Below are 17405 nucleotides of genomic sequence, written 5' to 3'. Positions count from 1 at the left end.
ACAGGCTCTTGGACCCCTGCGCTTGGTCTAAGTTTTCAGGTACTTACCTAGCCTAGACCCATCTGTCTGATCAACTGGTTTATTTTTCCCAGCCCAAGATTGTCTCAATGTGCTTGCTTAAGCAAACTCCTGTTACAACACTTGTAAGAGTTATTTGGGATGATTTGCAATAGTGACTGCAGGTAGACTTGCCTCTGGTTTGGGCGCCAAATGAAGTCTGGCTTCTCCAGGGTGAGTGCATGCCCTGCTGCTGACCCCACCTCTGGCCAGGGGATCGTGTTTTAGACTTGTAAATTCTGCTTTGAAAAAAATCCTTTGAATTTGATGTTGCATCAATAATGTTATAGGTAAATTGGTAAAAAGTAAATGAAGATTTTTCATACAGCTAAAAATTGATAGCTGGGAAATAGTGAATTATTTGAAAGGTAAGTTCATTCTTTATTGTAGAAGCAAGTAAGAGCCCGGGGCATGGCCAGTGGTACAGCCCTTGCCTTGCATATGTGAGGCTCTGGGTTCTATTCCTGACACTGAGGAGCAATGTGGGGAAGGATGAAGATATTGTCATTCTTCCCTAAAGCAAGAAAGGAGCTTAAGTATGCATTGGGGGTACCCAGGCTTATAAACACCTCAGCTAGAATCTACAAAAAGCAGCACTTGCTCCTGCTCATAAGGCCTGACATGATGTTAATTTTTTAAAAAATCTCTACTGCTTGATACCAGGCTCTGTGTTTCACATTTCTATCTACAAAAGTTGCAAATATTTTATTTTTATAGGCATTTAATTGGATTTTTGAAGTGTTTCTGTATTGAGCACCTAGTTATACTGAATGTGTATGGAGGGCCGGTGGGGTGTGTGTGTGTGTGTGTGTGTGTGTGTGTGTTTAGTAAGTGGGTGTGGGTCTGGTAGTGCTCAGGACTTACTCTTTGCTCTGTACTTAGAGCCCACTCCTGGCAGTGCTACGTGGGTGGGTCTGGGTTCAAACCCAGATGGCCAAGTGCAAGGCAGAGGCCAGTGCCCTATACTATACTATCTCTCTGCCCTCTATTTTCTTATTTTGCGTGATGAGCTCTTGCTTGCTCATAACTCTGAGATTGAGTATAAGTCATTTTTAAAATGCCTAAGTTTGACTTGCAATAAGTGGCAGGATTGTTAGAAAAATGTTAGAGTCTGAATATGTGAGAGACTAGGTTAAATTGCAGAACCTGAAAGCCAAAAATCTCCCCCAACCCTCAGTATCAGAAATGGCATGTTGATAACCCACTGGCTATATACTTACAGCCATTCCCGGGTAATCAAGAACTATTTTGACTTAGGTGATAGTGTTTTTTTCATGTAAATTAAGGAACACAAAACAAAGTTTCATAAATTTATTAGATTTTCTAATAAGGTATTGTCATCTCCTTAAAAGCTGGTAAGATACGAAGAGGCACCGGAAACAGTCACCATCATGGAGGTATTTGCTTTCTTCTTCTCGACTTTCCCCAACAAATCATACTGCATAGGCTGGTGGGGAAAATGCTGGAGTGTTTAAATATCATGGAGTTCTCCTATCTTGCGCTGTAACTTCCTTATGTCTTTCTGAACTTTATGTTTCTCTAAATCCATTTTTGTTTTCTGTATTTGTTGAAGGGAGCCGAGAGAGTCATGAATTGATTTAAATCCTAGAAGAGGATATAAAAGAGAAATTCTTAAAGCATTTTTTTAAAGTTCCTGATCAGTAGTGCTGCAATAGTTGTCATTTAATTTAAAGCACATTAAATGCATTAAGATCAAGTTTAGAAATATATAATCATTCTTTTTTTTATATGACATGATGATACATTTATTAGCAACAGTGTTTCAACTTTTATCTGGCTTCATTGTGAAAAGAAGAAAGCACTGTCCTAGTTGTTCATCCATTTGCTCAAGCAGGCACTAGTAACATCTCCATTGTGAGACTTGTTGTTACTATTCTTGGCATGTCGAATATGCCACAGATAGCTTGCCAGGCTCTGCTGTGTGGGCGAGATACTCTCGGTAGCTTGCCGGGCTCTCCAAGAAGGACAGAGGAATCAAACCCGGGTTGGCCATGTGCAAGGCAAACGCCCTACCCCCTGTACTATCGCTTCTTCCATGTCCCCCCTGAAATGTTGCATAATGAAATAATTCTTTATTTCAAGAGAGAAAGTTAATATATTTTCTTCTTAATATTTTGACCAGAAATTTGGATCATCTCCTTTAAAAATTTTTTATTACTGGGGTTGGAGCAATAGTACGCTGGGTAGAGCACTTGCCTTGTACCTGGCCAACCTGGGTTTGATCTCCAGCACCCCATATAACCCTCTGAGCCCCATGAAACATCTCTGCATGCAGAGATAGGAGTAAACCTTAAGCATCTCTGGGAGTTTCCCCCCAAGCAAAAACAATCAAACAAATAAATATTTATTAAAACTGAAAGTAAAATCCTAGATGAGCTTTGAAACTTGTCTAAAGACTAAAGAGTGCTCCCTATCTGCTCCTCACCCTCACCCCACCCCATCATACTTGCAACAGAGCAGCCTGACTTTGAGCTTCTTAGGTCATAAGTGAAATTTTATTCACAAGCCTCCTTTCTCTACTCATTTTTATCAAGGGTGCAAAGGAGAAAGTTACTAGCTGGCTGAACTCCCACTTCGTGAAATGCATGTAGAAACCTGTAGACAGCAAATATGACCTTCAGGTCATCCTGGGGTTGTACTAATGGAATGGCTACAATGAAATATCTGGCAGTTAACTCTAAAGAAGGATCAATTAGGTTTGGCACATGGTTTTTGGCCGACAACGTTATTTTGATGCGTTAATAGGAGTTGGGAGTGGGGCTAGTGAGGGTCAGATTCTCAGGCAGCAAAACTGAGTTGTAGGCTAGAAATATTTTGCAGAAAGGAAACTATAATGTTTTCCAAAACATGTTCATATAGGACTGAAATTTGGTAGAACTGAGATGAATTTTTTCGGAGAATTAGAGGGCAAAATATGAACTGGGACCTTCTCGATTGTAGGAAGCTTCTCAGAACAGAGACTGGAGGCAGATGGTCGCTGGCTCCGGAGCACCTACCCACCTTTTCCCTTTGACAAATTAGATGTGCTTTTCAAATTAATCCCCTTTGATGTCAGCCCAGCTTGACACCACTGCCAATGGCCTTCTTAAGAAGAAAAACAGGCATTATACTGAACTCCATGAATTCATTTCTCATTTCCAAAGGTCAGACATCCAGCCTGACATCTGTGCAGCCTCATTATCTGCAGTTCAGTGACAGGGGCATTTGATTTTGGCCTCAAATTCGATAAGATACCCACCAGTCAGGTCTCAGTGATCACTGAGGACTTTCCGAGTCTAACACAATTCTGTGATTCTATCTTACAGTACATGAAAATCTCACAGAGCACTATCTGGCTGACCTCCCACATGAAATGAAGAACATGACTTTACTTACCTGCTTTCTAGTGTTTTCTGGGATATTTAGAAATTAAATACAGAATGATGCGACTAATGACAGGATGGATTCCTGGACATTAGTGCAAAGAAAAAATTAGGGAATTAAATAGGAAAGGACTGATGGTCTTAAGCAAAAGTATCTGCTCACCTGTTTGATATTCACTCTGCATTTTCTCTAATTCACCCCAGATGAGTTTTTCCAGTAGGTTCATCTTTTTGTACAGTTTATTTTCTATTTTTCTTATGGAGTTTAGTTCAGCTTCCTGTTTCTGTAGGTTAATGAGATTCTCTAATTTGCTTGAAAGTTGCAGTAATTTTTGTTCCAGTTTATTTTCAGATCTTTCCTATAAAGGATATCATGTGATAAAGCGCTGCAGAAAAGAAAACTTATGTGGATTTGCATTTTAGCTTAGAATGTTTTGGTTTATTTTTAACAATTTCTCTTTTCTGTGTTAGACTCTGAAAATTTAAACCAAGTTTCCTCATATCTAAAACTTCGTTCATATATGAGTTTACGCCTCTGCTAAGCCTCCATCACTCATAGTTTCAGCGATTCTCCATGTTAAATCAGAAATCCTGTGCTGGAATGCCAGGTTAAGTTCTCAAGCCTGGGACTGGAGAGACAGTACAGTGAGTCTGGCACTTGCTTTCCATGCAGCTGGCCTGGGGTTGATCCTTGGTGCCACATATGGTCCCCGAGTACTGCCAGGAGTCACTTCAGGCTGTGACCCAGATAACAAACTCTCCAGCTGGGGCCAGGGTTGGCTGGTGGTAGAATGTCTGTCTTGCAAAAGTGAGGTCACAGCTGGATGCCCAGCCCCCCACCCCAACCCCCATACAGAGATCATTGTATCACACCACAACCAAGTGTGCAAACCTTGTGCTCCACAACACCTGGGGATGGGAGTTGGGGGGGAGAATGGAGGGTGTGTGTGTGTGTGTGTGTGTGTGTGTGTGTGTGTGTGTGTGTGTGTTGGGGGGCAGCAGCCCTGCTTACACCTCAGCTCCGAGTTGGGATCGGAAATCTATATTTTAAATGCAATTGCAGGTTAGAATCCCACTGGCTATATCCCCATAGACATTTTCTCTTAGTTTAAGAATTTTTGGGGGGAGACCAGTCACCCCAGCAGTGCTCAGGGCTCTGCACTCAGTCATCATTCCTGGTGGTACCAGGGATCGAACCTGGGTCAACCACTTGCAAGGCAAGTGCCCCAGCCTATGCACTCTCTCTCCAGTCCCATGGAACAACTATTTTAAACTAGTTACTAGTGTTTTATGGCTAAGGCTGCCACAGGCAGAGCCCGTACTACATACAAGATGTGGGTTGCAGAACTGCAGACGGAACACAGGTGTGTGGATTCCTAGGATGCTGCTAAAAATGTAAGTTAGTGACACAGAGAAGATGGCTGTGAGCATTAAAGTGTCCCTACAGACAGCTTTGCCTGTTGCTTAGCCTGCTGTTCAGCCCTGGAGTGGCAGAACTCCTTACCAGTTGCTCATGGAGGAGCTGCATGCACTGATTTATACTGTCGAGGTGGTCCTTGCCATACTTCATGAACTGATTCTCTGCCCATTTTTCTTGGTTCTCAAGTTCTTCATAAACATTATTTGAAAGTGCATTAAATCTAAAGGGAGAAAAGGTTTGTCCTATTTTAACACACATCCCATGTTATGTTTAAGTAAATTTAGACAGAAAGCCAAAATGTAGTATTGAGAAAGACTTTCATCTGTTCAGATGATGAGATTCAATGTGTCTAGCAAGAAATCCAAGGGGTGGAGTGGGGTGGGCCACGGGCTAAGCCAGAGTCCAGCCAGGTGCTGACCCTTCCTCCCCACTCACCCAGAGGGTGGCCATTGCCGAAACACCTGTTTCCGGGCTCCTGTCCTTTCCGAGCACAGATAAACTGCTGGGTAAGGAAGGGTACCGGAGGATGTCCTCGGGCGGGAGTGTCCCTCTGTGGTTGAGGTCAGCGGCTTCCTATGTAAACAGTCATGGAGACATTGTTTGAAGTCCTCTCCTACAGTCTGTGGCACATAGTCAAGGCCCCCATTGGGCAAGAAAGCAGCCTCAGGTGACAGAAATAAGCATGACGCTAAACAACTGAGCAAGCATGTTGGTGGTTGTGTATCCCCAGATGGAAGTTTCTTATACCTTTCATGTGAATATATATATATATATATATAATTATAAATGATTAGGATATAAAAATCATTCTTCACTGTGGGCAGGCTTGCTAAGGGTGATGGTGTATGTGAGGCTGGTCAGAGATGACCTGGGCGGCGACATGCAGGAGACAATAGTCCAGGAGGAGGGAGTGGAGAATGGACAAGGTGCTGCTCAAAGATTTGGGGGGATGCAGGGAAGATGCTCCTCACTCTTCTTTTCTTCTCTGGGCGTAAGTCCCCATTACCACCAGTGGGCCTCTGTGTTTGGATTATAAGGGTCAGGGTATGTTTAAAGAGGTGCTGAATTTCTGGAGGTAGAGTGATATGCATGATACCCTTTCAGTAACAGTAATGCAAAGAGAAAGAGGACAGAGAAAGAAGGGAGAGATGTTGGATATCATTGGTTTGTCCTTTCCCCCTTGCCACTAGGAGCTTAGGTTTATCAGTCACACCCATCAAAGTGCTCCTGAGTCACTCCCATTCCTTTGTTTATCTGTAACCATTTCTACCAGTTTATCTGCTCTTCCCTTAATCAAACTCTGTTAATTGGTAAGGTCAGAACTTCCTAGGACACTGAATATTATAACATTGCCTTTCTCTCCTCTTTATGCCTTTTGAATAATTTACTTTAAAGCTATGTCTTTTTTGTATAGACACAAGAAGACAATATTATGTTTTTATAACTTAAGACTTAATTGGCCTCGATATTCCCTCCTGGGCATCTGCTTTCTCCACTTAAGCCTCAGTTGCCCTCAGTTCCTAGCACCCCAAAGTAGGGTCCCCGACGTGGGATGGGAAGGATCCAGGGCAAGCGGTGAGTTATGTGCTACCCTGGCATCGAGATGGGCCAGGCCAAAGTGCCTAATTCTTAACTATAAGTTAAGAGCTTGATCATAGACAAATGCTGTCATGATCCAATAGTAATTATGAGACTGGGACCCTGCCAGGGATAGGAAAAACTGATCTGGCCTGAGCACTGTAGTCTGAGATTGAGATGGCCCCAGGAGAGCAATTCTATAAGCTTAAATACATCTCTTATTGTGTCCATACAAAATGATTAATATTATGAATTCTTATATGTTTGCTGGCTGAGGAGAAGAGAAACACATTCATGGGACTCTGCCCTTGGGTGGGTCTTCCTGCTGAAAGAGAGATTCTGTCCTAGTGAAGGCATTCCCCTAAGAGATAGAACTATACCCCCTATGGATTGTAACCACACCTTTAGATAAGCCCCAGGCTGCTGGGGGACGAGGAGATTTAAGGTAGCTGTATGAGGGGGCCAGATCCACGGCGCCAGATCCACGGAGCCAGATCCATGGGGGCCAGATCTACAGGGCCAGATCCACGGGGGCCAGATCCACAGATTGAGAGAGAGACCGAGAGCCGGGAAAGAGGCAGAGAGAGAGAGAATGAAGTAGGATGGGGAGAAAGAAGCAGGAGGAGAATCAGAGGAGAATGGAGATGGACATGAAATAAACCGATCGAGCAACCAGTTTGGCCTTCTTCCTTCCTTCACCTGCCTCGCTCGCCTGCGCGCCCTTTCTTTTTCTTTTTATTTTTACACAGAGAGATAGAGAGAGAAGAGGGAGAGAGGTAGAGAGAGAGAAGAAAGAGAGGGAGGGAGAGAGAGAGGAGAGGGAGAGGCAGGGAGAGAGAGAGGAGAGGGAGAGGGAGGGAGGGAGAGAGAGAGAGAGAGAGAGAGAGAGAGAGAGAGAGAGAGAGAGAGAGAGGAGAAGAGATGGGTGTTGGAACATTGACTGAAACCGAATCGTGAACAACTTTGTAACTGTGTATCTCATGGGTTATTCAATTAAAAATATATTCAAAAAGAGGTTTTGAGCTTCTCATAAATAATAGGGCATAAATAATATGACAGCAGTGTAAAAAAGTATTCATAAGATTACTAGATAACAGAATTGTGTGTGTGTGTGTGTGTGTGTGTGTGTGTGTGTGTGTGTGAATGGAGATGAAACTTAGGCATCGTGAGACATTCACTGTACCACCGAACAACATTCAACAGTGAATAATTTCTGTGGGTATTGTTGCACGGTGGGGCCACACCTGGCAGTGCTCAGGGCTTATTCCTGGCTCTACACTCAGGGCTCACTCCTGGCAGGACTCAGCAGACCATATGGGGTGCTGGGGATCAAACCAGAGTTGACTGCATGCAGAGCAAATGCCCTAACCACAGTACTATTGTTCTGAACCCACCCCCAACCCTCCAGAGAATGATTTTTAAAAGCGGCAATGGGTGTTTTTACAGAGATCAAAAGAATTAGAATTAATTATTAATTTGAAAGGTGCCTCTACTAGAGTAGCAGAGGGAGTTCACATCTTCAGAGGAAATATGGGACAGAAGGGGTGGGGTAACGCAGGGAAAGTGAGTGGTTTCTGTTTCTGTTATCTGCAGGTGACTTGCTCATTGCAAACTACCTTTTTAGAGTAGCAAAATATATTGGCAGGAACAATGCATATTGTTTTTTGTTGTTTTTGTTCTGGGGCCACACCCAGCATTGCTCAGGGGTTACTCCTGGCTCTGCACTTAGATTACTCCTGGTGGTGCTCCAGGGACCATATGGGATGCTGGGGATTGAATCCAGGTTGGCTGCGTGCCAGGCAAGCGCCCTACCTACTGCTTTAGCCCCAGATTGTTCTTTAATGAAGGCACATTATTCTTTATTTTGTGAATAAGTTGAAATATTATTTATTGTAATATTTTTATGAAATATTGCATGCAGGTAATTTAGTTTGGATATTTAGAACTGGAAATTGGTTTAGACATCATGAACATAAGCTACATGTATTTGCCTCTCTGGCAATTCTGAAAAAGTGAACCAATAATGGGAAAAGATAAGTTATTAGAGGTCATTTTAATTTTTTATTCAGCCCGAGGTTCATTTAGCAACGTCTGGAGATGGTTTTGATCCTCACAAATAGGAGATGCTTTTGATCTATGGGAGGCAGAAGCCAGATTCTAAAGATGCTCAGTATTCTACAATGCATAGGACACCCCCTCCACAAGGAACTGCCCAGTAAAAATGCTTGTTATACCTTGGTTGAGGAAACCAGACATATATTTAAAAAAAATTTTTTTTAATGGAATCCCTGTGATACACTCAGTTACAAAGCTGTTCATGATTAGGTTTCAATCATGCAATGTTCCAATACCTATCCCTCCACCAGTGTATATTTCCCACCACCAATATCCCCAGTTTTCCTACTGCCCACCCCCCAACCCAACACCATCCCTCCATCCCCCCCACCCAAACAGCCTGACTCTATGGCAGGCATTTTTGGAAGTTAGATTTAGGTGATAATTTCAAAGAATGGGAACAGTAAGTTAATTTTACAAACGTGAAGTTACAATAGCTAAATCCTGATTTTCATCTTTCTTTAGTCAGTTTTTTGACACAGTGGATTAAATATTCTCACATAGAAAGCATAGCTCAAGAGTCTAGAGATACAGCAGGTAGGGGGTTTGCCTTGCATGTGGCAGATCTGGGTTCGATCCCTGGCACCCTATATGGCCTCTGAGCGCTGCCAGGAGTGATCCCTGAGTATAGAGCCAGGAATAAGCCCTGAACACTGCTGTATGTGGCATAAAAACCAAAACCAAAAAAAGAAAAAGAAAAGAAAACGTGGCTTGATTCAGGTGAATATAGAGATACTAAAGATTATAAAGTCAGTTATTCTCATCTATCTTAATCTAATCAAGATATCAAACATTGCTCCTCGTTAATGGTGCTAGATCTTAGATAAATAGGTCCCAAAGGATAGGTGGGGAAGCTCGTTTCAGCAACTCTTTCCTCTGTCTGAATCGCTCTTCCTGTAGCTCTACGAAGACTCTTACCTTACTCAAATTTATATTCAAGTGCCACCTAAGCATAGGAGCTTGTTTTTACTGAACATATTGAAAAACCAAAACACCCTATGCTCCATGAAAAAACAAAAGGCTTAAAAGTGGTAATTTAAAATTTTGAGCAGAGACATCATAGCATAATGCGAAATATTGACAGGTTTTCTTTGTTTGGGGATCACTCCTGGCCATGCTCAGGGCTTACTCCTGGCTTCATGCTGTTTACAACTGTGAACAATATGTAGAATAGGGAATGTGCTCAGTAAGTAGCTGTTGAATAAATCATTCTTTCTCATTCAATCCATTATAGGACTGTTCATAAATAACAGGTCATAGATAAGTCAAGTTACTTAGAGACCTACTATTTAGGCTTTATCTTTCCTGTACTGTCTCTGGTGGAAGTATTAATTAATAGTTATGGCTAAGGAGGAGAACCACCCCACATAATCAAGAAAAAGCTTTATAATTGAGAATCAGATTTTAGTACTTTCTTTAGTACTTTCTTTTACTATGTAAATAAATGAGAGCATGTACTCATCATTGATACAATATTAAAGTCCCTCTGAAACTGAGGAAACCATTAAATGTGCTCAAGTAATATCTTTAGAAGGGCATATTAGTAATTGAAATTCTGAAATTAAAGCCATAAAAATTAAATTACTACTTAATGATCCCTTATTACAAAGCTTTGCCAGCAAGCAGAGATTCACTCTTCTTGTTGCAATCAGAAGTTAGACTCTGGACACACAAACAAATCTCGAACCCGAACAACTTGCTGCAGAGATGGCCCGGGACTTCGCAATAGGCCTTTTCCGCTGGGCTGCTTGTCCCTGCCCACTCCTGGTGTCCGGCGGCCGCCATTTTCTAGAAGCCAGCGAGAAGCTCCAGGTACCAGTGACGATTATGGCAAATCCCAAGCCCTACAGGACAGGAGAGGAGTGGGCCCTTCTCCTTCCCTCCGCCCTGATGGGACTCTGAGATGACGCCACATCCGGCCACCGTCTATTTAAGCTCCCACACGGCCATGATCCAGAGACACACAAATGAATCTCAAACCTGAGCAACTTGCTGCAGTGATTTCTTCAGACCCTAATTATTAAAATTTTAGAATTGCTAGAGCATGTGGTTGCTCTTGTGGCCATGTGACATTATATGTATCCATACAAGCAACACAAAACATATTGTCTAGCATTGCCTTTTTGGCAGGTATGAGGGGTGGTGGGATTGGTCTTGAAATGTTGAAGGTAACTAAAGTAGAGAAAGAGAGTATTGTTCAGATTGTCTACCACACAGGAAGCGGGAGATGTGGAATGGGGGGTGTTGGGGGGGGGATACTGGGGATTTTGGTGGTGGAAAAAGTGCACTGGTGAAGGGATGGGTGTTTGATGACTGTATGATTGAGTTCAAACATGAAAGTTGTTACTATACTTCATGGTGGATCAATAAAAAAAGTTAGACTCTGTTGGTGGTTTATTTAAGTATTAAAGTCTTTTCAAAATATACTTTGTGAAAGATAAATAGAATAAGGCAAAAATTCTTCTGCATCCTAGCATATGGTGTACCTTTGGAAATACCCTGTATGTGCTAAAGAAAAATACAAATTTAGCTGTATTGAGGACTAAATGTTTTACAAATGTTTATTAAATCATCAGGCCTACTTTTAAATATGAATAAAGTAAAATAAAAGTTTAAATTGACTTTTATTGATACTTTAAAATATCAATAAGTTGACTACATGCTTTACTTTTACTTTCTCTTTGAGGAAAATACATTTGCAATGTATATCTCAGTCGAAGTGATGTAGGCAGGCAGGCAGATAGGGAAGGCTCCTCCCCAGGCAATGGCAGTAAATTTCCTGGGAAGTAAAAGCTTTGAAGTTGCAAAGGCCAACCTTACAGAAAACAGGAACTAAGGCCTGATAATACCCTCACCTGGTGCCAGCAATGGACCGGGAGAAGGCTGGACAGCCCCTTCCAAAAGAAGCAGGAAGGAAAGGTCAGGAGAGAAATTTTAAAGAAGACCATCACCACTTCCAACTCTACACCCCTACGCAACCTCCTTAGCAATGGACATTGGCCTAGGTAGAAGCTGCACACAGGGGTAAGTTGGAAGAACCCCATAAAGGCCACATTGAACCAAGGAAGGGCACACACATATTGCCCTAGCCAATGTGCTTCTTGTGCCCACGTGGCTGAGCACACATGGTGTCCAAGCACAGGTGGCACCCAAGCACATGTGGTGCCCAATCACATGTGTTGCCCTCATCTCCCCTCTTGAGATGTTTGCTTTCATGCTTTCATGTCTAATGCTGGGATGTGTGTAGGGGCTCTCTGCCCTTGGAGAAGCCTGGGCTCTCTCTTGAGCACAATACTCTCCACCCTTTCCCACTTTCTCTTCCTCCTCTCCTTCAAAAACTTCCAAACAAAATCTGTTTTACTTCACTGTTATCTACTCCTGAAATTCTTTTCTGTGAGGCGAGACAAGAACCCAGTGATGCTGGGTTCTGGGTGGCAGAAGTGGATGGGGAGAAAGTGACCGTCTTTCTCCTCCCCACTTCACATAAGTCACCAGCGGGGCCCACCGACATCAAAATGATTAATATCCCTAGCGTGAAGAAATGACAAATGTATTTTTTAAAAAGAAGAAAAGCACAATATAAATTTTGACAAGTGTTAAAAATGGGAAATTCACAGAAAAGGAGAGTCAACTAATAAAGGAAATGCAAATGAAAACAAAAGATTGTTGCTCCTTAACTGGCATTCCCCAGGTGGTAAGGGGCTGTGTGTGTGTCTGTGTGTGTGTGTGTGTGTGTGTGTGAGTGTGTCTGTGTTTGTGTATCCCTCTTAAGCCCTGGGTCATGCATGTGCAAATTTTCGGCCATTCCCAGTCCTTAACTGAGGAAATGATTCACATTTATACAGTATCCAGATCAGATTGGACTATTTAGATTGTGTGCCTACGGCCAATTTTCTCGCAAGAGTAAAGATGGAAAAAATACCCAGTGGTGTCAATAAATGCTTCTCCCAGATCTCAGAAACTCCTTCCCACATTTTTTTTCTTTTTGAGAGCACACTGGGCAGTGCTCAGGGTTCACTCCCAGCTCTGTGCTCAGGGATCACTCTTGCCTGGAGTTGGGGATCATCTAGGGTGCTGGGGATTGAGCCCAGGTAGCACCCTGCCTGCTGTACTATCTGTTTGGCCCAATTTTCCACTGTTTTTTTTCCATTTGTTACTATATCTTAATTGCTTGATGATAATTTTCTATATCACATTATATGTCCCATCTTCCTCCCTCCAAATAAGATTATTTTTTGTGTGCGATGCTGGGTATTAAATCCAGGGTCTTATATATGAAAGTTTATCGTTCTACTTTTGAGCTATCTCTCCAGGCTCTGGAATCAATTCTAAAACTATGCTTTTGGAGACAGTTTACGTCTCTTTGAATTTCTTTGAATTCTTCTTTGAATTTCTTTGTCTCAACTCTAAGGAACTAAAAGGATCTAATTAAAAATATTAAAGGAACCAAATCAAATATTACACAGATACTGACAGAGAATTTTCATTGTGCTAGAACTTAAAGATCTCGATATGCTTTTTTTTTTTTTAAATAAAAAGAGCAATCAGAAAGTGAGTATTTTCTTTTTACTCAAGACTTCTACTCCTCTGAGCTTTAGTGATCACTATGCTATGTCATCAATTTCTAGGTTATACATAACTCCTACTTTAACATCTCTGAAATTGCGAGGTATCTTAAAATGACAATGTGCTTTGGTTTAATTGTTAGCTTTGTGTCATAGAGATACAAAAATATGGTGAAACTTCTTGTAGTCCATGACACTTACATTTAATGGAATATAGTAGAGAGAGGGGGAAATAGAGAAAGCAGAGTATTGTCAGGATACTGGATTTACCTAAGGCATTAAAATCTGTCCAATAATAGCATGGAAAGAAACTAGAGATATAGTAAGTTGCTTACGAGTTGACCTGGTTGGGTCCCCTGACAACCAAAGCTTTACTCTCCACTCCCCACTTCCCCAAAAGAAACCCGTGTTAAATAACATCTGTCCCAGGCATTACTGAACAGGAAGGTAAAAAGGACGAAGTATAATAGTCTAATCTAATCTAATAATAATATAATATCCCAATTACTAAAATTCTCTGTTACCTGCACAACATCCTGCAGGGAAGTAGAGTCATGTATGTAAGAAGGGTTTGAGTACAAGGACAATAGCAAGAGGAAGGTTTGTGGCATCTTGTGTATTGTTTATTATTTTAACTGAAAATTTAGTGTATGATGGGATAAAGAAAGGAAAAGGATGAGATATAAAGATTAGTTTTTTTAAAAAGAGTTGATATAAAGGAACAAGATTATCTTAGAAGAAATTTGAAAACTAATTTTTTTTTTGAAAACTAATTTTTTTAAAAGCTGTTTTAAAAATTATTTGAGAATGTTGTGGAACTGGTGTATATTCAGTTATGATTTACATTGAGGCACTTAAAGATGCATTCCCTAGTAAGTCACAATTCTATTAAAGAAGGTCAAAATGGCTGTTATGCGGAGATTGACAAAATTAATATTTCATCTTATATCATGAATATTGTATAAGATACTTTAGAATATCTCTCCATCTTTTATTTATTTTTTTGCTTTATTTCTTGGCCAGGTTCAAATTCCTGAGGCAGGTTCCTTATTTAGTGCCAATATTTTCAGTAGACAAAAACAAATAAATAACAACTGTTGGAATGCACTAACAGAATTAAAAACCTTCTATTCACTTACTTCAATTCCAAAAGATTCATTTCATGCCGATAATCCCCCTGGATGATCTTGAGATTTGATGTTTGCTCAGAATGTGAAGACTCTATCTTTCCTAAGAGATGCAGAACCTGTTGAACACACAAAATAAGTTGTTGCTTTTTGTGAGTGTGAAATGATTTTGAGTTTGAAATGATTTTTTAAAAAGAAACGATTTTACAGTTATAGAATTCTCTGAAGAGACAGGACAAAGAAGTATTTAATTCTACTGTCTATGGCACTTTTTTATATAATAGGCTGCCTAATATAACAAAGCTATACTATTGATATTTATTCATAATTTATTTATTCTTTATTTTCTACCTCTACAGTTATAATGTAAGTCACTGTGTCCTCTGACACCATGATATCACAGGTGTGCACTAGGTGACCAATCATGAATGCTCACCAAATACTTACTGAATAAATGCTTAAATGTACAATTAAGGTCTGAGTGAAATAAACATGAATTGCTTAAGGTTAGGCCTCAAGTACTTCTAGGCAGGATTAGGATATAAGCAGAAAGATCCCAAGTGAAATGCCTTAGGACATAAAAAGAGAAGGAAAAAACCCAAGTTCTAATTGTGGAAATTAAGAAAAGTGTGTCTGCTCCATTTCCAGAAGCACTAAGGAAAAGGACAGAGAATAGCACATAAAAGGACAGCACATAATTTTGCCTAAACTAATCACTATCAAGGGAATAAAGCTACATGATTGGTTTTGGCCAAAGGAATTCAACTTTTGAACTATATGGACATATGGAGGAGAGTGGGCACTTAACACCAGAACTCTCTTAGGAAAGAGGCAAAATTGGAAGGACATTAATAGGACACCACTGAGTGCACAGACCATGGCCCTGAAGACGAATTACAGTGAGTATGTTGAAACTAGGCTACATATTGGATGTTCCCTATAAGGCAGACTTGTCAACAGGAAAAGAATAGGCAGATTATATGCCTGGCAAAGGAAAAGAAAGCAAGGAAGAGCAATATTGTTAGAAAAAACATTACTCAAGGCAAAATATGTGAAATAGGACAAACTTGTCCACTTTCATAGGTGAAGAGTAAAGTCTTCAGCACAAAATAATTTTGATGAATGGGGAAGATGGTTGAGCACATGAGCCCCCAGGTTCCATTCCTGGCACTAGATAAGGTCCTGGTGGCCCTGAATAATCAGGCCTGAGCATCACAGGGAGGCACCCTCCAGTCACACCCCCTCTGCACCCCAGCTCCACTGGTGTGCCCTATAAAAAGAAATTTTGTTTTGCTTTTGGGCCACACCCAGCTGTGCTCAGGGGTTACTCCTGGTTCTGCACCACTGAGGAATCACACCTGGAGGTGTTCGGTGAATATGGAATGCCAGGGATTGAACCCGGGTTAGCCATAGGTAATGTATTTGTACATATGTGTGTGTGTATATATATATATGCATATATATGTGTGTGTGTGTGTGTGTGTGTGTGTGTGTGTATGTTACCTTTACATCCAAGTTCTTAGAAACTGTTTCTATGGCAGCCAAGAGTTCTTGAATTGCTTTTTCAACTTGCTGGTGCTCCTGCCTGATAAAGTGAATGTCCCCAGAAAGCTTCATAATGCTGGAATCACATCTAGTAGCAAGATGGAAATTGGTTGTGAGATCAGTAGGTTAATAATAAAAAAATTTATTAATGAATCACCATGGGGTACAGTTACAAACTTATGAACTTTCATGTTTGTATTTAGTTTGCATCCCTCCACCAGTGCCCATTCTCCTCCACCAATGATCCCAGTATCCCTCCCACCACCCCCATCCCAACCCCCACCACTCCATCCTGCCTCTGCAGCAGGACATTCCCTTTTGTTCTCTCTCCTGTTGGATGTTGTAGTTTGCAATAGAGGTATTGAGTGACCATTATGTTTGGTCTATACTCAGTCTGCTTTTGGTACGCAGCTTTCAACCTGAGTGGGTCCTCCCAACATTCTCTACTAGGTGTTCCCTTCTCTGTCTCTGCTGCCCCCAGCATGTGAGGCCAGTTTCCAAGCTGTGGGGCAGACCTCCTGGTTCTTATCTCTATTACTCTTGGGTGTTAGTGTCCCATTCTACTACTTTATAATCCATGTATGAGTGCGATCTTTCTATGTCTGTCTCTTTCTTGCTGACTCATTTCACTCAACATGATACTTTCCATGTTGATCCACTTATATGCAAATTTCATGACTTCATCTTTTCTAACAGCTGCATAGTATTCCATTGAGTAGATGTACCAAAGTTTCTTTAACCAGGTTAATAATATTTTAATATTATCAATGATCTGTGTGTATATTCAATGTAAAAAGTTATATAATTCTTTGATAATGAGTTAGTAGATGAAGAAACATATATACAAACCTATTTTTCTATTTTGTTCCTTGTCTCTTGAGGAGGATGGGAATCAGATCGAGTAATGAAACATTAACTGAAATCAACATTCTGAATTGGAATAGTTTAATAGATGTGGTACATTTAAGATTTTCATTGATTGTATTACTTCCATCCTGGGGGTTTTGACAGATTTGATGGTTTGATCTTTGCATTACTCTGTGCTGCCTATTGGTAGGTAAAATTGGAAATTTTCTTCTCCTGTTATCACATTCTGAGTACACTTTTCTCCTTTTAGCCTGTTTTTGGGCTCCCAGATCATCATTATTCTTCTGGTTGGAAAAAGTGGCTCAATAAAATATTCCAACCCATCTTCAAAGAACAATTTGCCTCTTTTAGCTCCCATCAAAATGCCTACTTCTTAAGGGGTCTCAGTAATATCAGGATAAAGCAAATAAATAACAGCCATTGAAATGCACTTAACAGAATTAAAAACCTTCTCTTCACTTACTTTAATTCCAAAAGATTCATTTCATGCTGATAATCCCCCTGGATAAAGGATATTAGGATTCATATGACATTGACATACGAATGAAGCTCTAGCCCATACAGTTGCACTTGACATTTCAAGGAAGGAACTATAGTAGAACAAAGAGCAAGCTGAAGATAAACTATATTCTCAGTAAGTCATGAGCCCTCTCTCCCTGCCTTACCTTTTTTTTTGGGGAGGTGGAATCTCTTAGGTTACATAATGTGTTAACGATCAATTTCAATATCTTTATATAAGCATGGAGAG

The 17405-nt window shown here is 40.9% G+C and overlaps 1 protein-coding gene across 1 annotated transcript in view; it reads right to left on the bottom strand.

The window, feature by feature from the left end:
- Positions 1-1528: 1528 nt before the first annotated feature.
- The window catches only part of FAM81B (family with sequence similarity 81 member B), an 80955-nt gene continuing 65078 nt past the window's right edge, over positions 1529-17405 (bottom strand). Inside the window, exons 6-10 of the mRNA XM_055126650.1 lie at positions 15749-15878; positions 14258-14364; positions 4945-5080; positions 3604-3799; positions 1529-1662 (exon numbers count right to left, since the gene is read on the bottom strand). Of these exons, the coding sequence (XP_054982625.1) occupies positions 1529-1662; positions 3604-3799; positions 4945-5080; positions 14258-14364; positions 15749-15878 (703 nt within the window). The remainder of the gene's footprint in view (positions 1663-3603; positions 3800-4944; positions 5081-14257; positions 14365-15748; positions 15879-17405) is intronic.

The sequence above is a fragment of the Sorex araneus genome, chromosome 1 (genome assembly GCF_027595985.1).
Source record: "Sorex araneus isolate mSorAra2 chromosome 1, mSorAra2.pri, whole genome shotgun sequence".
In the NCBI taxonomy this organism is placed as follows: Eukaryota; Metazoa; Chordata; class Mammalia; order Eulipotyphla; family Soricidae; genus Sorex; species Sorex araneus.
The sequence above is the reverse complement of the archived record's forward strand: the minus strand, read 5'-3'. Positions and strand labels throughout refer to the sequence as shown.